This window comes from Danio rerio, chromosome 5, assembly GCF_052040795.2.
Source record: "Danio rerio strain M-AB ecotype USA chromosome 5, GRCz13ab, whole genome shotgun sequence".
Taxonomy (NCBI): Eukaryota; Metazoa; Chordata; class Actinopteri; order Cypriniformes; family Danionidae; genus Danio; species Danio rerio.
In genome coordinates this window covers 34,324,781-34,349,697 of record NC_141025.1, presented here as the reverse complement: position 1 = coordinate 34,349,697, position 24,917 = coordinate 34,324,781, and the positions used below count along the sequence as shown (strand labels likewise).

The 24,917-nt window shown below is 36.2% G+C and overlaps 1 protein-coding gene across 4 annotated transcripts in view; it reads right to left on the bottom strand.

The window, feature by feature from the left end:
• Positions 1-24,917, bottom strand: part of usp20 (ubiquitin specific peptidase 20) — a 33,101-nt gene that overhangs the window by 5,959 nt on the left and 2,225 nt on the right. For all 4 annotated transcript variants that reach the window (XR_015490000.1, XR_015490001.1, NM_200987.3 and 1 more), the window contains 21 exon segments: positions 24,741-24,839; positions 24,604-24,657; positions 24,222-24,284; positions 23,292-23,426; positions 23,000-23,102; positions 21,467-21,536; positions 21,230-21,343; positions 21,000-21,078; positions 18,015-18,447; positions 15,479-15,625; positions 15,276-15,388; positions 14,821-14,993; positions 11,332-11,426; positions 11,224-11,257; positions 11,025-11,070; positions 10,768-10,948; positions 10,553-10,679; positions 9,680-9,849; positions 5,796-5,877; positions 5,416-5,524; positions 2,377-2,479 (listed from right to left, as the gene is read on the bottom strand). Coding sequence is in view for 2 of the 4 variants with exons in the window: in XM_087251528.1 (XP_087107654.1) it covers positions 2,377-2,479; positions 5,416-5,524; positions 5,796-5,877; positions 9,680-9,849; positions 10,553-10,679; positions 10,768-10,948; positions 11,025-11,070; positions 11,224-11,257; positions 11,332-11,426; positions 14,821-14,993; positions 15,276-15,388; positions 15,479-15,625; positions 18,015-18,447; positions 21,000-21,078; positions 21,230-21,343; positions 21,467-21,536; positions 23,000-23,102; positions 23,292-23,426; positions 24,222-24,284; positions 24,604-24,657; positions 24,741-24,839 (2,530 nt within the window). In the remaining 2 variants the exon portion in view is untranslated.

Here is a 24,917-nt window from a genome sequence, read left to right as displayed (position 1 = left end):
ACAATTTCTAATTTGATCCTCAAACTCTGTAGTTATATATGAGGCCTGGTAGAGTTTGTTTTGTTGACGTGTTGAGAAAGGGCTGTTTTCAAAGGCAAATTCAATTCACATCTGAAGGAAAAAGACGTTCTCTCAAGCTAATACAGTTAAAAAAAAAAGATATTTAAAAAACTGTACGAGGATATTGTTATGGTTTATTTTTAAATGTATTTTATTACTTTTTAAAAATGTATTATTTTTTACAATTTAAACTAGGGATGCTCATAATAACTGATTTACCATTATCCGAAAAGGTGCGTTTTTAACCAATTACTGGTATCAGCTAAGCGATTTAATTTTTTTATTTTTTTTTTATTGGCTGCATAAATGTGAAACACATATTTGTTAACTGGCGGTACTGTAACACGTGCAACCACAAGTGCCTACAGACATTTTATTTTGCCAATGAAGCAAAATGAAAGAAGAATATTGCTGGTCACAGTTTGACACAGACGAGTTGATGCCAAATCAGTGCTGATGCTGATTGCCTCTGTCCTGGATCCGCCTCATAAACATCTATGTTCATTTGCACAATTGGAGCAAAAAGCCGCAAAACAAAACTTTCTGAAATGTACCCTGCTTTGGAAACAAGCTGTCCACAAGTTGGAGCATCTAGATTTTCTCTCCATCAGAGCGCGCTCCAGCCTGCTCATAAACACAGCAAATAGGCTATAGTTGTGAGGATTTAGTGTACAACCAACAAACAAACCTTTTTTCCTCTTGGAAAATTGCAGTTTTTAATAGTGCTTATAAAATATCATTATGAATCAAACAAATCCGAAGATTTTCTTGATTTGTGCATAATGATAACTCTGCACAAAATTGAGACTTTCATTTTATAGCTTATAAAACATGTATGCAATTAATGTAATAACATAAGTAAACAACAAAATTGCTATATGCTATAGTAGCCTATACTTTACTAAAAGTCAACATTTGAGCCTTGTCATTGTCTGTCTTCACATGCAGCGAGTGAGAGGAAAAAATAGACGCTCAAGACATAATCTTCAAACTAATGACTTCTATTTAAAAATTGCATTATTTAAATGCATATTTTCCGTTGAGTGATCGATTTGAGGTAGCCTGCTATTTGTATTTGATGGAAGAAAAAAAACATGATGGGGAAAAAAATAACCTATGCTGGTTCTTAAAAAGGATTCAGTCAGTGTTTTCTTTTTATAATCTAAATTTGTAATTTAAGTGAAAAATATCTAGGGCAGGCCTATTTTTTTATTTTTATTTTATTTGGTTTGTTTTTTTCTGCTGTTGGAAACACTGCAGGTGTGTGAAGATGTTCTGTTGTTAATATGTCCTGTGGTTAATATGTTTGCACGTTAAAATAAATCAGTATTTTAAAATGCAATATTTAATGTGTCAGACACAAAATAGACACCTCAATTATTATTATTATTATTTTTTTAATAATAATTTAATATTAATCTGACCAGTTAACGGTTAATATTCGGTTAAAGAGCAGCGGTTGTCGGTTGGAAAAAAGAACAGAAATGAGCCTCTCTTATATAAACATATTTTAGGAATCTAAAACACAAATAGGACCCTTTAAAACAGTATAATAGTGGCACTATAAATCTAAATTGTATCCTATACTCACATTCACTCCATTTAACTTCAAAACAGCAAAAAATACATTTTTAAAAATTAAACTTTTTTATCCATATAATAAATACCAATAGAGACCAAAACCAAATAAATAAGAATTAGTAAAGGATGACAGGATTATAACATATAACTAAACTATGCCTTTAAATGCAGCATGAAACTCTCTTTTTCTTGTGTATTATAAATGCATCCATCATGCAAACGAATTAAAGTAAGGTTTAATTTAGTAATTCAGGAATAGACTGGGTTGTTGTCATTTGCTACTTGCTGTGATGGACTCATGAGAGAAAAGTTAGAAGAGAGCACTGAAATTCAATCAGTCATTGGAGAACCATATTTCTCACCCATCATACTGGTTTACATGTTGTCAGAAAAAGTTGTGGCATTGTAAGGAGTAAGACATGATAATGTTTTTGATCACAGATAATGATTATATACTGACATTTGTTCATATATTAAACTATAATACTACAAACTATCACACTATAAATGTTTATAGTATGATAAACTGTCATACTATAAATATACTATAAAGTCCAAATGATTTAACAATATAAACAAACATTTAAAATCCTCCCTCAGAACAGTGAACTAAACACCAAAGACCTGGCTTTCTTAATTTTATCTGCATATTATCTCGAATAACATAACTGAGTAGCAATCCATGTTTGTTATCATGCATGTTACTACAGTATACGAGTTTGCATGAGTGTGTACCATTGTCTTTGCCCTTGACAAAGTTCTCCCATTCTCTGAACCACTGCATGCTTATACAAAGGATGACGGTAGGAGCTTCTTCAGCCTGAAACTCCTTATTTAACTATAGATGGAGAGAAAAAACAGAAAGAGGGAGATAATCATTATCAACTTTAAACTCCTTTAAACACTCTGAGCATTAGTACTTTACTGTGTTATTTTTACTACAGTTAAATGCTGTATTTCATGTTTATATGTCCCTTGCAAACATGTTGAACTACAAACAAGAGCTTCACATATCTTCAGAGCTTTACACCGTGTGTTTTTAATGTTAGTGATGCACCTATCAGATACTGCACCCTGATAAGATTCCAGTGCAGATCACACTCCTGATCAGTAAAGTATGCAGTCTGTGTTTCATCAGTTCTCTGGCTTTACAAGCAGCAGACACTTCCAAGAACATTATGCTCCTGCCAAGAGAGGTTTCCAGTTGGTTATTTAAAAATGCTGTGGATCTGAGTAAATAACTTAGAAGTGCTGTTCATTTTGTTCAACTGATTATATGGTGAAAAATATGTATCGATATATTTTTTTCACGGGTAAATCATTATTATTAAATGGGAATTTAATATTGTTGACAAAAAAGACAAGGCTAAAATAAATGTTCCTTAAAATAAATGTACCTTTGTTTTGTCAAAGAGAGAAGACTAAATGCTGATGCCAGATGCAGTGGGTTTAAATCCCCCCAAATCAGCTTTTTTCATTAAAGGATAGGGTGTTTAACTTAAAGGATTAGTTCATTCAAAAATATAAATTCTATCATTAATTGCACCCTACTTTTATGCTAATTACCGGAGACAAATGAAGATATTTTAGATGAAAGCCTTGACCTCTCTAACCTTCCATAGAATAGATGTTAAGAAAAAACACTTTCAAAACATTCTTTGTGACTTTAATGGTTAGACTGTAATCATATGAAGCTCCAAGAACACTTTATTTATTTCAAATACCAAATAAAAATGTTAAAACAACTTTGTTCACCTGTATCTTCTCTCCTGCATCAGGTCAGGGCACTTACTACAGGCATTACTAAGGCTATTGTCAGCATTGTGACATTCAAGCATCGTATTGCAATGAATGTGCACCCTGACCTGACATGAAAGAGAAAATACAGGTGAAAAAAGTTGTATTTACAGTATTTTTTGGTGTACAGAACTGTTCTTGGAGCTTTGTATGATTACAGTTTAACCCTTGACGTTGCATAGACTGCTTTCCCTATGTTTTGGGTTCCTTTTCTGAACATCTCAAAACCATTGCTATCTATGAGGGATGAGAAAGCTCTCGGATTTCACCTAAAATGTCTTAATTTGTGTTCTAAAATTGAACAAACGTCTCAGAGGACTACAGAACAATGTGAGGGTGAGAATTAAAAGGTTAAACTTATCCTTTAATCTCTGCAATATGGCAGATAGTAGAATATGGCTTGTAGTGTGAGTGTGCCCGAGCCCGAAACTGAAGACGAGACGTGACTTTTAAGGGATTGTTTCTTATGTGTTTATTAATCATTCTTACTGTTCAATGAACGCAAACTGTCGGAGTTTATTAAAGACGCAAACCCCTCACTGCACCATGGCTGCACTTTCAGCAAACCTCCTAATTCCTGCAGCACGAGAACTTCATGATTGTTTATGAACATCAAAAGTGGCGGATCTGTTCGGCAAAATATTTGACTGTGTTTTACTGCAACCCAAACAACTAAAACAATATAACTTAAGAAATCTCCACTGTGCTGAGCAAGAGCGCTTCTGAACAGCGCATCATCGATGATGCAAGCGTGCCCAGGCCCGAATTTAATGTGAGTGCGGGCCAACAGGGGAGACGGGAGGAGGGACAAATGTGCTTCAGCCCGATTAAAGGCAACTGTACATAGTGTGCGTACGCCCTAATAGAAAATGGATATTGACTGAACTGTTTTTGAAAAAATTGCCATTCTCTTAATTTTTGCTCAAAGGTGAAAGCGTTATAATTGGCTGAAATGATAAATAAAACAAGTTGAAATAACAATTGTCACAATCATTATTTTGAGTAAAGAAATTCTATTATGTAGAACTAAAAAAATTACTAGTTTTTGTTTACTAACAACTAATTTGAGATATCGTTGAATAAAACTTGATCAAACAAAAACAGGAAAATAAATATGATGAAAACTAAAAGTAAATTTTATGCAGGACTAAAGGCTGGTTTATATACGATGTGTCCGCAAATTCGATTGGGTGCACATGGCATCGATTGGGTGCAATGTGACACCATCACAGTGTTGGCTGAAGTTGACTTTGAGTGCGCACAACATCATTTTGGCACTCGGTATGTGCAACATTTTTCGTAACTTCGCACACGGCTCCACATTCAAAGATGAACCACTTATAGCTGAGTCTGGCCAACTTGTGTGAATATGCGAATATTTAGAAATCCAAAACAACTTCTTTTGAAGCTTTAAGGAGAAACAATGCATGTATTTTGTGCACAGGTTGCCCAAGATTTTTTAAGTAAATTATTTTTATATTTATTGTGCAAAGGTTTTGCATTAATTAAGCAGTTAGCTTGGATGTATAAAATGCAGCACAAGTTACTAATTTACTAATAATTTTATTTAAGTTACTGAAAACATTTTCATTTTATATACAATTAATTCATTTAACAACTCCAATCCCTGACTATTTTTTCGCCACTGTCGTCAGGGCAGTTATTCCAAGTCCCTCCCCTGTTGTTAAAAAAAAATAGTACAATGGCAAGAGCATCAAGCATGAAAGCCTCGAGGCAAAACTCACGGCAGTCAATGGAAGGTCTCGCTGCAGACCCAGGCAAAAGTATAAATCATCCTTTAGGCCAAGACAGCAGTTAAACCCATGTAGTGTGTTTTCACAATATAATTTTGATGCTCAAAAACAAGGCGACATGTTAAAGTCTGAAGCATTTGGCTGTTCATGAATGCCACTTCCTATTTTAAACATCACACTCACAGACACTAGTTCTGTAATTCTGTAATGGTCATTTGTTCACCTTAATGAAGGTGTCTATCTCCAGTTTCCGTCGTTTGGCTAAGGTCTCGATCTCCACTTGGCAAATTGCACACACATATAAGTGATTCACAGCCGGGCCACCTCCAAACCTGTGAAAAATATTTCAAAACATGAGGAATTACACAAGTATGGCCAGTGAAAAGAGCAAACACATAACTCAACATTGTTTATATTGCAAGGCAAAAGGAGTTCCTTGCACATGACATCAGGCAGAAAACCATACACATTTTTTTTTAGTTCAGCATTGGTTTTGTTGACTTGACAGGATCAAATGCTTTAGTATCATCACATGTTCTAGAAGGTGATAAATGTTGAGGACGTCCAAAAGGTCAATTTTGTGCATTGCTATGTATGACTCACCTGTTGTAGAGATATTCCCACACATTTTGAGGTAGGATCACAACCAGATCATCCACATAATGGTACTTTGTAGGAGGAATTCCTGTAAAAAATTAATATATCATTTTAGTTTTTACTGCTACAGCAAGTGAAAAAAAAATAATATTAATAATAATAATATATATGCATACGTATATGTGCAAACCATGAACAGACTGTTTTGGCTCTATTTAAGCCATCTAGGCTCAAAGTTTAAATCGCATGGTGCAAAAGCATTAAGGCCAAATTTGCTATTTTATTATCGAAAAATGCAGTATGCGCCACAATGCATAGGCTAACAGGTTTGTGGTTATTCTCTTAATAAGTTATGGGCAGGGGCGGACTGGGACTTAAAATCAGCCCTGGCACTGTAGCCACACCAGCCCATATTACCACACCGACACAGCCCTACTTTTATTGGTGCACAGATGGTGAAATAATATAAGCAGTACCTTATGTAATATATATTTAAACTTTTAATGTATGTGACTGGAACAAAAACAACCCATTTATAACAAATTTAAACATCAATCATTTCATTCATTCATTCATTTTCTATTCAACTTAGTCCCTTTATTAATAATAATAATAATAATAATAATAATTCGTTACATTTATATAGCGCTTTTCTGGGCACTCAAAGCGCTTTACACAATGGGGGGGGGGGGGGGGGGAATCTCCTCATCCACCACCAGAGTGCAGCATCCACCTGGATGACGCGACGGCAGCCATTTTGAGCCAGACCGCACACCACACACCAGCTGATTGGTGGAGAGGAGACAGAGTGATGATATGCCAATCATGATATGGGGAGGGTTAGGAGGCCATGATGGACAGAGGCCAGTGGGCAGATTTGGCCAGGATGCCGGGGTTAAACCCCTACTCTTTTTCGAAGGACATCCTGGGATTTTTAACGACCACAGAGAGTCGGGACCTCGGTTTAACGTCTCATCCGAAAGACAGAATCTGAGATTATTAATCAGATTATCTCAGATTATTAATCTGAGATTGCCACAGCAGAATGAACCACTAACTTTTTCAGCATATGTGTTACCCATATGTGTAACCCAATTCACCTCGTGTTTGAACTTGTGAGGGAAACCCACACGAACATGTGCAAACTCCACACAAAAACACCAACTGACTCAGCCAAGGCTCGAACCATTGACCTTCTTGCTGTGAGGCAACAGTGCTACCCACGGCGCTTCCCCCTTTCGAGACTATTTCAGTTAATTTTATGCATTTGGCAGCGTCTGATTTTAGAGCAATCTTTTGCTTTCTCTAAGCTTTTCGGCAACACCTTTCCTTTTTTACAGTCCATCTCTGACAATTAGCTTGTGCTGCACTTACTGTTTGTTTGACATTTTTGCCAGATTTTGATTAAGTCCACGTAACCTCTGATTGGGTCGGCCCCTCTCGAAACCAGCCGGCCATTGCAGATTGGGCCAATGCTTAACATTTATTATTATCATTACTATTATCATCATCATATTCACTTCTTGCAAGAGATAAAAGCTGCCTGCATGTAAAAACAATACATAAAAAAATTAAAAAATAGCACACCGGCCCACATTTTAAAATAAAAGGTCCGGCCCTTATGGCATTTGCCAGAATTGCCAGATGGCCAGTCCGCCCCTGGTTATGGGTGTGTTTTGAGCACAACGTGCATTAAACCAATCAGAGTCTAGCCCTCCCCTTCAGACTTTTTAAGCGGAAAAACTGAATGCTTCACTAGACAGACCATCTGCAGGGTGAGGATAAAGAACGAGCCTCCTTGATTGACCCTCTTTACTTTAATTTTACTCTTTACTTTACTCCTTTACTTTCGTGGATAAGGAAAGGGTGTTGTAAGGACTCCACTGAAGACATACATTAGCCTACATATTTAAATTTCATTTGTTAAGAGCCAGGATTTATATAAAACGATTTCTAAAATCAGTTCTAATTTCCAGCAAATCAATAGAAGAACAATAATAAGTGTGGTCAAAAAACTAATCTGAGCTTGTTTTTTATTAAAAGAAATTTAAATATGCATATAAACAATAATACTAATACTAATAATATTATACAAAAGCAAATTGTCATGAATAAACTGTAAAAGCCCCCAGAGATGAAGAAGGCATTGAGGCAGTGGTTTTTATATTTATGTAGAAAATAATAATTTTTGTAACAAATTTAATCCTTTAATTCTTTTTCATTTGCTAAGATATTTGCATATTCCTGTACATCCTGTGTGTATTAAGCAATTTGTAGGCGACGTGCTTAAGGTGCTCTGCGCTGGACTTTAGAGCAGCTTTCAGTTGACACAGTCTATTTTAGTTCCTCAAAAATGCAACGTGCAAACAATGCACCTTAACACACCTCCTTTCTAGACCAGCACACATACGAGTCCACAAAGTGGCGCAAATGAATTTACTTTTCAAACAACGTGGTGTAAAACAGGAAAATTAGGGATGCACTGGTCTGAAAATAGCAGCAAATTGCGCCAAACAGGTCTTGCGCCTTATTGCGCCTGGTGTATGATAGGGCCCTTTGTCATAACTTCCACAACAGAACATTTCATGTGACTTCAGTGGTTTAACTGTAATCATATGAAGCACAAGGAACCCTTCTGAATGCCAAAAGATCTGTAAAAATCGCTTTGTTTGCCTGTCTGTGAGTGTGCGTTTAATTTGGGAAATATGTTAATATGCAAATATGCCACAGCCATATCACCCTGCAGCCCAAGACCAGTTACTCACTGAAGCTAAGCAGGGCTGAGCCTGGTCAGTACCTGGATGGGAGACCACATGGGAAAACTAGGTTGCTGTTGGAAGTGGTGTTAGTGAGGCCACCAGGGGGCGCTCAACCTTTGAGTCCTAATGCCTCAGTAAAAGTGAAGGGGACACTATACTGTCAGTGGGCGCTGTCTTTTAGATAAGATGATAAACCGAGGTCCTGATTCTCTGTGGTCATTAAAATCCCATGGCACTTCTTGTAAAGAGTAAGGGTGTAACCTTGGTATCCTGGCCAAATACCCTCTTGGCCCTTAATCATCATGGCCTCACAATCATCCCCATCCACAGTTGTATTGTGGATGCTGCACACTGGTGGTGGTGATGTGGAAAGACTCCCCTCCTGAATGTGAAGCGCTTTGGGTGTATGGCCATACACGATACATGCGCTATATAAATACACATCACATTACATTTTTAATGGCAAATACACTATTAAAGTGGGTAAAATGAGATAAAAACATCTGATTTGTTAGTTTCAAATAATAATTTGTTAGTTATAATTTGTGAAGTTGTCTCTCATAAAACAATTATAAGTTAACAATTAGATTAAGTGGCCTAATGCAATTAATAGTTTGCATCTGAGTCATCACATGGAGCTCTAGAGAAGCAAAAAACCTTCAGAAATCCTAGACAAATTGGCACATTTTCAAACTGAAGAACATCTTGAGAAGATGTGCACATAATGACGGTCAAGTCTTTACATGTAAATAAAATCAACATTTTTAGAATTACACTCTACATCTACATGTCAAGCAACTAAAAGGTTCAGACAGGGCTGTGCAGAATGTATTGACTACAGTAATCTTATAATTGCTGTTTTGATAAAGTACAAGCTGACATTGTTGAGTATGCCACTAGCTTTGAAAAAAACATGCCTTGAGGATGAAATCCCTATATGTTTTAAAGCTTATTAGAAAGCAGTTAAAATGGCAACAAAAATAGTCAAAAAAAAAAAAAAGAAAGAAGAAAAAAAATTGTTGCTTATTTTTAAGCAAAATACTTATAAAATCTGCTTACTACAGTTACTAGCTCCATTTTTTAAGAATATGGTTTTAGGTGAGCTTGAGGCATGAGCGTATTAGAGAGTACCTCCGTGCTGACAAAGGAAAGTGTGATTGGTGATGGGTCCGGGCTCAGTGAATGTGTTGAATTTGTTGAGCCACTCTCTGGAGATGTAGAACTGCAGCAAACTGGGCTCCTTCAAATTAGCCAGAGCGACAACCCTTTGTCTTTCTCTCACAGATTCTTCACTGCTCTTCCTGAATGACAAATTAATATTTCAAGTATTTATAGCTGCAATCAGTATGTGTTTATCAATGTTTATATGCTGCTTATATGAGACAGTGAGTTTTAATTGCTAGTACCAGAAAAATGCAAACATCTCTCATATTGAGATAGATAATATCTCATTTAATAGAGAACAGAGACATTTCCTTTTATTTCCCCAATTAAATAAAAACTGTATTGTTTACCTTTTAAAACAACTGAAACAAAATTATTTTGTTATTTGTATAGAAAATAATTATAATTATAAAAATTAGCAATCTTATGTGTTTCCCCAATTTGTTCTACATGTTATTATATAAATAATGCAGGTACAGTTGTGTGTGTCATTTCTGAAGACATCAGCTACTGGCAGGCGTAGCAAAAATTCAGATTTTAGTTTTTAGATTAAAGTCAAGTCTTTTCTTTCATATTGAATGATTACTTGAAAAACAAATATGCTTATTTGGTGTTATCTATCAAATGTTAAAAGAATAGAAAAAGATCTGAATACAAAATTGTTACTAAATTGATGACGTCATTCACCAAAACGATGTGTATAAAAAAAGTTCCTTACACTTAGATCTATTAGATGCATTTAAAGAAAAGAATTAATTTCCATTTCATGCCTAAAACTACTTTCAGTTTTCGCAACATTACATTAAAATCAGTAAAAAACAAACAAAAAAACAAGTGTACCTGTAGAATAGGACATATGCTTCAGCATTCTGGACTACAGTCTCGTGCACTTCTGTTACATACTGATCGTCAAACTCGTACCACTGTCCATTGATCACATTCTGGCAGTACGCTATGTAATGCCCACCTGCCCAACAGAAATCGATGAATGAATGTCAGTCCATGTTCTTCAAAGTTCCTATTATACTTTGTAATATTCCGAAGAAATAACTTACTTCCAGCAGTGCCGTGATGACAGATGACAGACAGCAGGTCATAGGTAGTAATCTGGGACGGGCTTTCCTTAGCCAGGAACGGTTTGAGATCCAAACCCTCCAATGGGAATGACACGTGGCTATTTATTTTGAACGAGTACATGACTTCATGTCTGAAGCGCTTCAGGTGAATGCACAATATCTGCAAAAGAGATCACACTCACTAACAATGTAAATTGCAATATTAAGAGCAGAACATAACAAAGCAGGATACTTACTTCTGGTAGACGCAGAACTTTACAATATTTCACACCATTTCTTAATCTGAAAAACAGAGCAAGTCATTCATCATCATATACACATGTTAACCCAACAGCTACAGTACAGTTTTGTCTATAAATTCATTAAACTATAGTAAATATCCAACATCCACTATATTTTCACAAATTGATCTAAAAAAAAAAAAAAAACTCTTACTTTTTACACCGTTCACAGCTATACATGTTGTCTCCTGTTTGGAAAGAAAATGAACATCAATGCCAAGCAGAACAACATTTTTTTTTATGTTAGACGCAGTGTACTTGCCTTTCAGCTCATCAGCAGCAAAGAAAGCTGCCAGACAGTCCTCTAGCGTTACCATGGGGCCCCAAAACCAACTTGGAATACAGGACACTACAAACCTGCGTAAACACACAGATACAATCACATATAGAGATCAATGTTTGTTTCCAGTGCACTTACATTGTCTTAAATTCAGGTTTTGGTTATGATACACTACGGTTCAAACGTTTGGGGTCACTTAAAAAATGAATGACTGCTACTTTCATTATTATTTATTGTCTTTTGTAGCACTGCACATAAACAAAGCTGTGGCTACTTACCATTTTGAATATAACTTTGGTTATACAACTATGAAGCCATTCATTCATGTGGCAATTAAACTTTACAACTCCTCCCTCTGAGGTCAAAATAAGCTTTGAATAATGAAATATGTATTCAAAGTGTATTACATATGTATACTGTAAAGCTTGTCCATATTGGATGTCTTTTTTATCTTAATCCTTAGCTTTAATCGGATCTTTCTTATCCATTTCCAAGTAGCACCTGAAACAAAAGCAATTTCCTACTGGGATTAATAAAATACTCTGATTATTCACTGTCTTCAATCCAGGCGGATCATATCATTATATATACCCGTATTGAAATACTTAGATGAGATGATAAAATGAAGTCTCATGTCTGTCATTGTGATTTTGTTGTTGTTGCTTTCAGCACTTTTGATATTATTCTAATTCACTCATTTGGTTAACTGCCAGTCAGAGTTCTTATATTTACTGCACCATTGGCAACAGACACATATTTTATGTGCTCAATTATCCAAAAAACTCCAAGATGACTTTGAATAAAAGCTTTAATCTGAAACACATAACAGACATTGACTAATGTTCAATGAATGAATGTTCAAAAACAGCCTGACGTTGGTCTAAAAATCAGCTTGGTGCAACAGGGCCTTAACTGATTAAAATGCTAGCTTACCCAAAAAAAAAAAAAAAAATCTCCTTCACATCACTTAACCTCAAGCCCTGAGAGCCTCCTTTATCTTCAGAACACAAATTTAGATTTTTTCAGATAAAATCTGAGAGCTCTCTCATCCTCCACAGACAGAAACCATCCTGAGTTGATCAAAGTCCAGATATAGAACCAAAAACATCTAAATATTCCATGTGACAACAGTGGTTCAATTGTAAACATATGCAGCTCCAAGAATTCTAATTGTCTTAGTTCACCTATGTTTTTTCTTCCTTGTAACGTTGTCAGGGGGCACATTTACTACGGGCAATACAATGTATTTGCCATTAGAGTCAAATTGCCCATACTAAACGCACACACACAGACATAGGTAAACAAAGCCATTTTTACTGATTGATTACTTTGCATGATTATAGTAGAACCACTGAAGTCACATAAAAAGATTACTAACATTTTAGTTTTGGTCAGAATTTATGCTATTAACTACTGGCTTATTACCTGCCTATCATAAAGATATTAACTGTTGATTAGTAGTTAGAAAGTATGATCGTATTATGCATCCTAAATTCTACGCAAAACCTAAACCCAACTTTTACATTACTAATAAATAATAATAATTCCTTACATTTATCTAGAGCTTTTTATGTTACTCAAAGTGCTTTACGCATTGGGGGGAATCTCCTCATCCACCACCAGGCTGCAACATTCACGGCAGCCATATTGCGCCAGACCCCACACCACACACAAGCTGATTGGTAGATCAGAGATCAGAGTGATGAAGCCAATTATGATATGGGGATGGTTAGGAGGCCATAATTAACAAAGGCCCATGGGCAAATTGTGGCCAGGATGCCGGGATTAAACCCTTAGTCTTTTTCGAAGAACATCCGGGGTACTTTTCATGACCTCAGAGAGCCAGACCTCGGTTTAACATCTCATCTGAAAGATGGCACTCACTGAGCAGTGTAGAGTCCCCTTCACTATACTGGGGCGTTAGGACCCGCACAGACCATAGATTGAGTGTCCCCTACTGGCCTCACTAACACCACCTCCGGCAGCAACCTAGCTTTCCCATGTGGTCTCCCACCAGGTGCAGCTCTGCTTAGCGTTAGTGGGCAACCATGTGAGAGAAGCAGAGAGATTGCTGCCAGCATACAACTATTAATAACTATCAATAAACAGCCAATTAGTAGTTTATTAAGTCAGTAGTGTTAGTTAATGGTTTGTTAAAGGTTCACGAAACCCTCGAGTACTTTTTTTGAGATTTTAATAGATTTGTGTTTGTTTTGAGCATCGGTTAAGAAAATGTTAGCACCTGTTAGCTTTAAATGTGGGGAAAACTGGGTAATTTTGAGCTTTTGTCAACTAATTTCAGCTTCCGGGTTTAAAATGATTTTTGGGGTGGGATCGAAATCGGCGACGTAGCGCAGAACTGAAAGTGCAAAGAGGACGCATCGGTTTCTCATTATTATTCATAGCGGAGTTTTCATATCCTATGAGAAGAGCAGGCTTCTTAAATATTTATGAGAGCATGTGCTTTCCAAAGGCAAAGCAGACCTAGCTGCCAGTGCCAAGCTCAGCGGTGTAATCCTACGTAAATGACTGGGTGAGACAAGTCCGCGGACCCACGGCAAGCAGTATTTAGTCGTTCACGAAGGGTCGTATGTGTTTGTTTCCTTGATCCACGGGGTTTGTTGCATGTTTTTCCCCGCGATCCTGTCAGGGCCAATACAGCAAAGTTGTGCACACACGCGTCTCACCCAAGCATTTTTGTCAAGAAAGCAGTACTAGAATTGGAGAATGGTGGGCGTTGTCTTTTATCAGAAGTTCGTTCACATTTAGACACATCGCCGTGCTGCTGTGTTCGACTAAATCCTTAATTAACAGCAGGGCTAATGGTTAAAATAGACAGGGCAGAGACCTGCTGCACTGAGTCTGCATTCAGATCCGAGGATTGAGATAAAAGTCCTCATTTAGGGTTTATATGAACTTTATAATGATATAAATTGTGGTTATGTGTATATGAAATTCTAAATGTAGCAGGGCAATAAATTACTGTTAATTTCTTTGCATTTTAACTTTGTAAACTATAAAATCATGGGTCTCCGCATGGTTTGTGTCTCATTTTGTAAACTGACTGACAGTTGCTCGCTCCCCTCCTTCTCCCCTGCTCTTCTGGCCACGCCCACTCCTGCCCTTTGCTCGTGGAGCTCCACGCCCACTATGATGCATCTTTTGAAAAAATTCTGAGGTGGACCCGAAAGTGGGGGTGTCATGACCCTTTAATGCTGTGATTGTGACCTAATCTAAAGCGTTACCAAATGTTCTGACGTTTTAGATTCATCTTAGGACTGTTGCTGTCCATGGAGGGTCAAAGAGCTAAAGAGATTCATTTCTGTTCTGAAGATGAATAAAGGTCTAAGAAGGTCAACATAAATGTGAAAAATTAAAAACTAAATTTTCATTTTTGGGTGAATTTTTCTTTTTGTCAAATCCTTTTTTGACTCTTTGTTCATTCTCTGTCCAATCACTGTCTTACTATACCTTCGTATAGAGTCCATGATGTAGGAGATCCAGCCCTGTGCAGCATAGCCATCAGTGCAGACACCAGCTTTAACAGGTGCACTCTGGTGAATGGAGGAATGAAGCTTAGCCAAATCTTCTTTACCGGGTATAGGCAAAGAAAGGTCCTGAAACGTCTCCACAGTTGTCGAAACCTGCAAAGCCAAATAGTTTTGTTAAACCTTTTGTGTGTCTGCAGTCTTAAACATACTGTATTTTTGAAAAATATCCTCAATATGATTCATGTATATAAGGGCTGTTCTGTGCTGCTATGCATTGCAGTTTTTTTCTAGATGTGACCTTAAATGAACTACATGGTTTATAAATGAGCACAGTCGCGAATAAACTGTAGTAGTGCATTTTGAAGTGTTTTAAATGTAATTTGATGCTTGGCGCCCTCTAGAGACAAAATAAAAGATGCTGGCATCCCTGCTCACCCGGTCACATGTCAAACACTGAACAAGACTCAGAATGGATCCATCAAAGATATCGGAAATAACACTACGGAAACGGGACTGCTTCTTCTTCTTGGTGCTCAGTAGCATCTGAGCTATTAGAGAAACAATTATAATGGTTAATTAGTACAAAGGAAAATATTACATCAATGCTGTATATGTGTAAATTAAATAAGCAAGCAAACCTTTCTTGAAAGTATACGTGGGTCCAGTTCTGAGAGGGCTGGATCTTGGTGGGTTACTAGAGAGTCTGGAGTGAAGCTCCTGTACACTGTGAGCGGGGCTACAGGGGCGAGAGGATGGACAGTGCATGGAAGCTTCATTATCAGGTTCTGCAAGAAAAACAGAGGGATCAGGAAGCGCAAAGATTTGTTTTCACATCCAAAAATGTAATTACCAATGCAAACTTGCTCTGCTGTTTGTAAGATTGTATAAATCAAGAATATTAAAAAGAAATGAACACTTTTTTTGCAGCAGTGACGACTTTCACATTGTTAAAATCTTGTATTAGAAATAAATGCTGTTCTTTTAAAATTTGAAAACTGCATCCCAGTTCCTCACCAATAATATTATAATATAATAAACTTCACAGCAGTATCAAACGCGATAAGAAGTTTTTTTTTTGCTTACCACATATACTTTTGGCAATTTGATAAAACCCCACTTAATATAAGTACATTTTTAAAATTGTATTTGTATTTTTTTACTTGATATATAATAAATAACTTAAAACTCATGGAGAGACATTTTTAAAGACATTTAAAGTCTTTCAAATTTCACATAATAACAAAAAATGTTATGATGAGGGAGGCTTGTCAGTTGTCACATGTTAGTGGGTTCATCGTGATTCAACTGATACAATTGAGTCAAACTAGTGTGACAAATTAAGCATCTAGTAAATAGAGTGTTGTCATGCCTGGTTTCAAAAATAATATTTGAGAAGTATCTTTCATTTATGCTTGGCATGATTCCTTTGCCACTTTACATTTTCAATCATTTACAAATGAATTATAGATAGGGGTGGCCTATATTAAATGAGATTGCTAATGTGATTGAGCAAAGCTATGACTGTCATGCACATCTGTCATAAATCTCCTCTGAAGGCCAGAGGGCGCTCTTGTGCAGAAACTCCAAACACCTATTAAGAAAGCCAGGAAATAACCTTAGCGGTTGCTGAATGAACAAGGCCCAGTTTTAAAAAAAAAAATTATCTTGATCAAAATGGTCCAGATTTGAAAATTCCATGTTTTGCTATCCAGGATTAACTGATCTATCTAACTTTTATGACAGTTTTTTAAGGGAACATTGGGTTGGACCACTGTGATCTACATTTCAAACAGTGTAGCCTACTGGCTTTGCAGAGAACAAGCGGTAGGCAAAATATCAGTGGCCACAAAAAGTCATTGTTTTAAAGGAGTGTTTTATTTTAGCTTGTTCTAATACATTCAATATTGTTTTGTCGTTGTCATATCTCATTAGATGTGACATGCTTCATAAAGGTTTCAAATATGAAAGAATTTATATATCATTAGTAACCATTAAGTATGTGACAACTTAAAAAAAAAAAAAAAAAAAAAAAACATTTAGGTTCAAAAACTAAATCCACACTTCAGATAGGATGAGGATTATCACGTTTTTTTTTTTTTTTATCAAATAGATCCCAATCTAAGTTTAAAGTTTTGAATAACCCAAAGGGCAGGTTTTATCCAAATCAAATGTAAGATTTCAATACATGATCTGATCTTAATTAAAAATCCCACTGTTACTTTAAAAAACCCATTTCCAAATCTTGATCCAATCTGTGATCCAAAATCCCACTGGACTGCTTTTGAAAAAGTGGGCACAGATTATTTAACTGATGCGATTGATTCAGTGTGACTAATAAACGCACAACTATAGAATCATCTCACAGCAAGATTCATTTCAAACACTGAAGTTATTGCGAGTTTGGAGTTAAACCATGTTATTATTTGTTGCATGTTATTATATGTTACTTTTATTATTTACTAAACAGAGCTATAGTTCACTGAGAAGCAACTCAACAGCTGTTAATATTACAGAACAATGATTTTAATGTCATTATCGACCAAGCAAATCAAATAAATTTTTTTACAAATTTTTGTGTAGCTTCTCAGTGTACTACAGCTGTGTGTAGTAGATGCCGCTCCATCTGATGAATAGAAGTTTTACTAGAACCGTCTTCACTGAAAAAATGCACATAAAAATCCTCTTTGATTAATTTGCCAGCCCTAGGGTTAGAAGAAGAAACATATAATGCATAATAGAATAATTACTGATCACGTGACACTGAAAATTGGCAAAATGGCTGCTGAAAACTCAGCTTCTTTCCTTGCAGCAGACGCCCTTCCAGCTGCAACCCATCACTGGGAAACATCCATACACGTTCATTCACAGACATACACTACGGACAATTTAGCTTACCCAATTCACCTATAGTGCATGTCTTTGGACTTTTGGGGTGGAAACCGGAGCACCCGGAGGAAACCCATGCAAACACGGGGAGAACATGCAAACTCCACACAGAAATGCCAACTGTCCCAGCCGAGGCTCGAAACAGCAACCTTCTTGCTGTGAGGTGATTGTGCTACACACTGTGCTGCTTGCAGTATTAATATTTCACATTATATTTTTAATAAATGGTAAGCATAACTCTTTCAACAATAAAAACATGAAAAAATCTCAATTTTCAGGCCATCACACCTGTGTTTCCTGGTGCCGGCACAGCTGTGGCTGGTGTCGCTGTTTCAGTTTCTCTCTCAGCCTGTCCGTCTTGTGCAGCTGTGTCCACATCTGCATCCTCATCCATTTCACGTGTCCTCTCTTCTCCTCTTCTCTCCTTCAGCCTCTCTTTCTCCGAGATGCCTCCGGTTCCTCTCACTGCCACACATTCATCTTGAATGAGGAGCTCTGCTTCTCCTCCTGCACGCTCTCCATCTCCCCTTTCGCTTCCTGATCCAGAGTCACACGACAGGAATTCGTCTTCAGAGGGGCTTCGGTCTCCGTCCACAAGATTACAGCTGTCCAGACTGAGGTCAGGCTCGACTTCAGAGATGCCACCGCTGCAGTCAAACAAAGGCTCCTTCAGCTCCTCGTGAAGCTGGTCCATCAGACATCGCAAAAACTCCTGAGTGTCCTAGAAACAGGCAAGAAACAAAATGTCAATGAGGTTTATATTATTTCTTTGAAAATAATAGTCTTTAAAAAATGCACAGTAGACATCATATGAGTGTTATTACTGTTTAACAAAACTATTCAAAATCAATGTTGTCTGGCACCGGTAGCCTTGTGGGTGGTATGCTGACATGTAGCACCACTGCATTCTGGGCAATTAAAGTTCGAATTAAAGCTTGCAGACTTTTCCTGATAACCCTCACTCCCAAATACTCTAGCTTGTCTCACAAATCTCCTTTAACAATACAGGTAAAAATGTTTTTCAAATATATAAATAAAAGAAATAAATCTTTGAATAAAATACACTCACTGGCCACTTTATTGGGGTACACCTGTCCAACTGCTCATTAGCACAAATGTCTAATCAGTCGATCACATGACAGCAACTCACTGCATTTAGACATTTAGACGTGGTCAATACAATTTGCTGCAGTTCAAAATGAGCATCAGAATGGGGAAGAAAGGTGTTTTAAGGTATTTTGACATGGTTGATGATGCCAGAATTTGGCGTCAACAACATGAAAGCATTGATCAATCCTGCCTTGTATCAACGGTTCAGGCTGGTGGTAGTAGTGTAATGGTGCAGGGGATATTTTCTTGGCACACTTTGGGTCCATTAGTACCAATTGAAAATTGTGTCAACGCCACAGACAGCCTACCAGTGTATTGTTGCTGACCATGTCCATCCCTTTATGACCACACCTTTATGACCACATCCATCTTCTGAAGTCTACTTCCAGCAGGATAACATGCCATGTCATAAAGTGCGAATCATCGCAGAGTGGTTTCTTAAACCTGACAATGAGTTTACTGTACTCAAATGGCCTCCACAGTCACCAGAACTTCAATAGAGCACCTTTGGGATGTGGTGGAACAGGAGATTCACATCATGGATGTGCAGCTGAAAAATGCAGCAACTGCAACTGCATGATGCTATCATGTCAATATGGAGCAAAATCTGTGAGGAATATTTCCAGTTCCAAGTTGAATCTATGCCACGATAAAGATAAGATAAAGACAGTTGTGACGGCAAAAGGTGGTCCAATCTGGTACTATTAAAGTGTACCTAATTAAGTGGCTGGTGAGTGCATAACTTACTGATAAATAAAAAATCAAATAGCACTAAAATACTGAAATAAAAGAGATCTAAATCTAAAATTTTTTAAGCCTAAATAAAAGACCTGACAGAATTGCAAATAATATAACATACTATAATATTACCATAATATAACAGAAAAAAAACATTAAAATAAAAATGAAATAAATAAACACTACACACTATAGTGGAATTTAAATAAAACACACTACACACTATAGTGGAATTTAAATAAAACACACTAGGGCTACTACAATGTATTGTTTCAGATTGTTTTCAGATTGCACATCCACTATTGGCAGAATGTGCAGTGTCATGTAGGGATTATCAATGACTTGAAAACATGAAGTGGTCTACATATATCAATGGTCTTATATATATATCATCATTATATTATATATATATCATATATATGATATATATATATATATATATATCAAAAATATATATCAAAAATGCTAAATATTGCTATGTATTTTTTCCAATATTGTGAAGCCCTAGAATACACCACAGTGCTTCCCACGGGTTTGAAATATATTTGCGGTGCTAGCTGGATTGAAACACACCTTTTACCCACATCAGATAAATAGTTAACTATATGCAACAAACATAACAATTTAATTGTTAACAATAATTAAATTTATTAAGAAACAGTTTCCTTACAATGGGTTAAGGTACAAAAAAAAAAAAAAAAAAAGAAATTCACTATTTCTTTTAATTTTAGGCTATTCAGGAGCCATGTACACCCACTGACAGATAAAATCTGCTTTACTCTATCTCACAATTAAGTTCAGTTTGCTTTATTGGCATCAAATTAATAAAATATAAAACAAATTAGAAATAAATGACAGAAAAAAGGAATAAAAGTAGACAATATCTCAAAAAAAATATAATAATTACAAGAATAAAACATCTAGATAATTTAAATAGGGCAAAATAATTGATTACCCATACTAATAATGTACATATATTTTTCAGCTAATTTAGAACTCATAATTTCTTTCAATTCCTTTCCTCTCTGAGTATATAGAATTAAAAAATAATTATTTAATGTTTCTCTCACTCTCTGTGTGCATAATTGATGACAGCTTTAGAAAGCGAAAGCAAAAGTCAAATCCCGGTAATTTCAGATTTAGAAACCCCAGTCTGACAAAAAAAGCGCATCTCTGTGGGTGTTTATAGAATGTGAAACTGTCTGTGAAAGGGTCGACAGGTCTTAACCACACAGATCGAGCATGAAACGGGTAAACGAGAGAAGATTTTCCACTACTTAATCGATTGTAGATGTTTCGTTCTATTGGGCGGATACAAAAAAAAATTAACATACTTGAGCGGTAAGCTCAATAAAAGTTTACCTGTGGGAAGCACTGCATGAAATAGTAGTATACAGACTTTACTAAAATAACACTGCTTTATACCTGTTGAGCATAGCCACGAAACATGGGGTTCACCAGTTTGATTCCATGAAACAGAGTAGTTGGCACAACATAACTCGGCCTGGACAGAGGGCCAAAGAAAGCACAAAAGAGAGAAAAAGAAAGGCCATAGGCAACAATATGGATACTTAATTATGACCAAAATCAATAGATTAAGTTCAACAGAACAGGCCAGATCTACGTTAACGGTCTGGCAAGTCAGTGCTTGTTACCGTTTCTTGTGCCAGAGTTCAGAGATAAGCTTCTGATAGCTTTTACACAATGCCGGCTTCTTATCCGTACGCACCAATCCACTGCAATCCTGGAAAAACTGAGTCAAAGGAGGACTGGGAAATGAATATAAAGAAGCAGGAAACCCAAAGTCAGTTAAAGAGCTGGACGCGCAGACCTGAGAAATCAATCAGTGCAATCAGTCACTCAACAAATCTGTGTCAGGATTTTAAGCCTACCAGTTGGACAAGGCCTGCAGTGCAGCATTCATATAACAAGAGTTTCCAATGTTTTTCATCCCTGTCAGACCTGGGAAGGGTAAAGAGTATTAGAAAATAACACAATGAAGCTTACTATGACTAATTTTGAAGTGTTGAATTTTAGCTGTTGAAAACACAACAACTGACAATAAGATACAATATAAAGGGCACATATTTTACCCTTTTTACAAGATGTAAGATAAGCCTTTGGTGTCTCCAGAATGTGTCTGTAAAGTTTCAGCTCAAAATAGATTATTTATTATAGCCTCCAGAATCTGTCCATGTTGGTGTCTAAATACAATGTGGCTGTTTTTGTAGCCTGTGGATTTAAGTGCAAATGACCTGCTTCTCCCCGCCTACCGTTCCCATGTGCGTGTCTGCTTTTCATCATGCGTTATGTCAGATAAACAGCAGTCAGTGATAGAGACAGGCACAGATGAAGCTGAAATACAGCTCATTAGTCAAAAATACCAAGTAGGTTTATTTGATATATTTGTGGTGGTTTATTTAAGCCTTTCTGAAATGAAGAGTCTCACACAAATGCCATTTGCACGGCACACACACACATATAAAGGCCATTTACTAACACAATGCGGCAGTGGTGATTATAGCGGTTTATAGCAGACTACACAGTGATTTTCCTGTCTTTACTACAAACATGCTATGCTTTAAAACAGCCCTAAACTAAAAAAAAAAATCACAGAGAGTTGTGACATGTTTTACTCCCAGTTTATTTGCAAAAAATCTTTTTATGGACATGTGTATACATGCTATTATAGAAACATTGTGCCTGTCAATCAATTCGGTGGGTGGTGAAAAGGCGAACTCCTATGTCAAGTTGTGGTGGGTCTCAAAATCTCTGGGATTTGGGTCCTATTTCAATGTCATTAAATTTTAAAAAAAGAGACTTTTTGGATTTACATCAATCCTATATGACAGTGGACACACTATACTTACAGTGCTGTCCAGCTTAGGTGAATTCAAGTCAGCTTTATGTTAATGTATTTTAAAATTATAATTCAAGCTTAACTGCTTCCATTAAGGTTTTTTTTTTACAGATTAATAATAATTATCATTTAATTCTCTCCTTTAAGATGTTATAAAAAAAACATAAAAGTCCAACCTGTTTGTAAAAAAATAAACAAAAGTTAATCTATGAAAACAACTGTTAATACTTAGACGAAGGTGTGACATCAGTCATTTTGTTTGTTTAGTTTCCATTTGGGTAATCATATTTTCATGCAGGAATGATACTTTTAAATATTAAAAATTACATTTATTTCAAATAAACAGTGTTTGTTTGGACTTTTAACTATATTTTTAATATTAATTCTGAAGATCCCTGTGACAATGATGACTGGAGTAATGAAGCTGAAATTTTTTTGCCATAACAGAAAACAATTACACTTTTTAAAAACATGAAAGTGTCTAGGTTGGTGCTCTTGCTTTTAGCATTTATTAAAAGATTTGAAATGGTATGTAGCATGTACCAGCTTTCAGTATACATGATACCTCTAGGTTTGAGCTCATCCTCCTCAGACTCTGAGCCCTCCTCATCTGCCACTGCGATAGGCACCGCCTTCAATGGGTAACATGTAGTCTGCGAAACAGGATCCTTTGTGAAACAAAAAAAGACAGAACTATGTATCTTGTATTGTACATGACCTTTATGAAGCACATTGTCTAAAGAGGATCTCCAGACTGATGTTAATTATATAGGAGACAGCCAACCTCAAACAGCAACCTTTGCACAATACTAAAAGTGCAACTCTATGAGCGGTTTCAAATAGTCTAACGTATCTACCTGGTCATGTGGTTTGCAGCGGTGAGCTGATGATACAGGAGTAACAGGCTTCGGTTCCAGAAACACCTCTCTTTCGCAGACATAACACCACACCCTGAATGTGGTCAGGTTTACTGTCAGATTGTGCTTTTTGGCCTGGAAAATAGTTAAAAGAAGATAAACAGATGTACAAAAATGTACATTCGAGAGTTACATATTATTACACCTGTTACTTACAGCAGTGAAATTTAAACCATGCTGAACTGAACTAAACTGAACTTCAACTCTGAAATCTGGACTTTACTAGAACTTTTATGTTAAGCAGCTTTGACAAAATCTACATTTTGCTAAAAGCGCTATAAAAATAAGGATGAATTGTATTGAATACCTATATAATGCAATGTTCTGTCATAATTATCCAAACAAAAGAGCATGTTACATTTAAAGAAGTAGTTCACCCAAAACTGAAAATCTTGTCACCATTTTCTTTCCCTTCACTTGTCCCAAACCTGGTTTGAGTTTCTTTCTTCTGTTGAACACAAAAAAAGATATTTTAAAGAAAGTAGAAAACCTGTAACCATTGACTTGCATAGTATTTGCTTTTCCTACTATGCAAGTCAATGTTTACGGTTTACAGTTTTCTTCAAAATATATTATTTTAAGTTCAGCGGAAAAAAAAGAGCTCATAATAGTTTCAAACCAATTTAAGGCGATTAAACAGTGAGTAAATTTTCATTATTGTGTGAACCATCCTTTTAATACTGTCTTGATTAAACTATTCCGTGTTTAGGAATTCAACAATGCTTAAAATTCTGTTTAAAGATCCAAATGAACCTGCAATTTAACATGAAGTTTTTGTCTATTCTGTATATAGTTTGGAAACTCATGAGCAGAACTGTAGGATGAATGCTTGAGAATGGACATAATAACCAATCAAATCATAAATATCACCTGTGCATGAATAGTACTGTGGTCTGAATACGACTCTCCACAGCCTACATAAGGACAGTCACACTGTAAAAAAATAAAGTAAGAGGCATTTGATTGAACTGTAGTGACAGCTCTTTTCCTCCATATTCTAATCTGAATGGATAATCAAAAAAAAAAAAAAAAAACTGCAGGGGCACTTGATTCTAAAGTTTTTTTTTTTTTTAATACAATGAGTTTATGATAAGATCATTAACACCATTTAAAAAACAAATGATATTTATTTCATGCCTGCTTCAAAGTAATGTTCTGGACTAATCTTGGATTAAACCATACTGACCAAATGACTTTGTAAATCCTTGTATAAGCTAAAGATCCACTGTACTTCTCAAATAGTTTGCCATACCTGCAGACATGCCCAGAGATTTGGTCCACCTACTCCACATGACTGACACGTGCCCTTGAAAAAAAAAAAACATAACAATATTCAATCCACTGCACTCATTATATTAAGTCCTGTACATCAGCTAAATTAATTCTAACCTTTGATTTCTGAATCAGTTCTTCTTTAGTAACTTCACCAATCGAGTCCAAGTGAGGACAAAGATCCCCGCTGTCAGTCATCCTGATTTTCTTCTCACTCTATTGAAAAGCACAAAAATCACTTCAAAGTTACAGCTCACCCAAAAAGTCTGTCAATAAGTATTCTACCTAATGTTG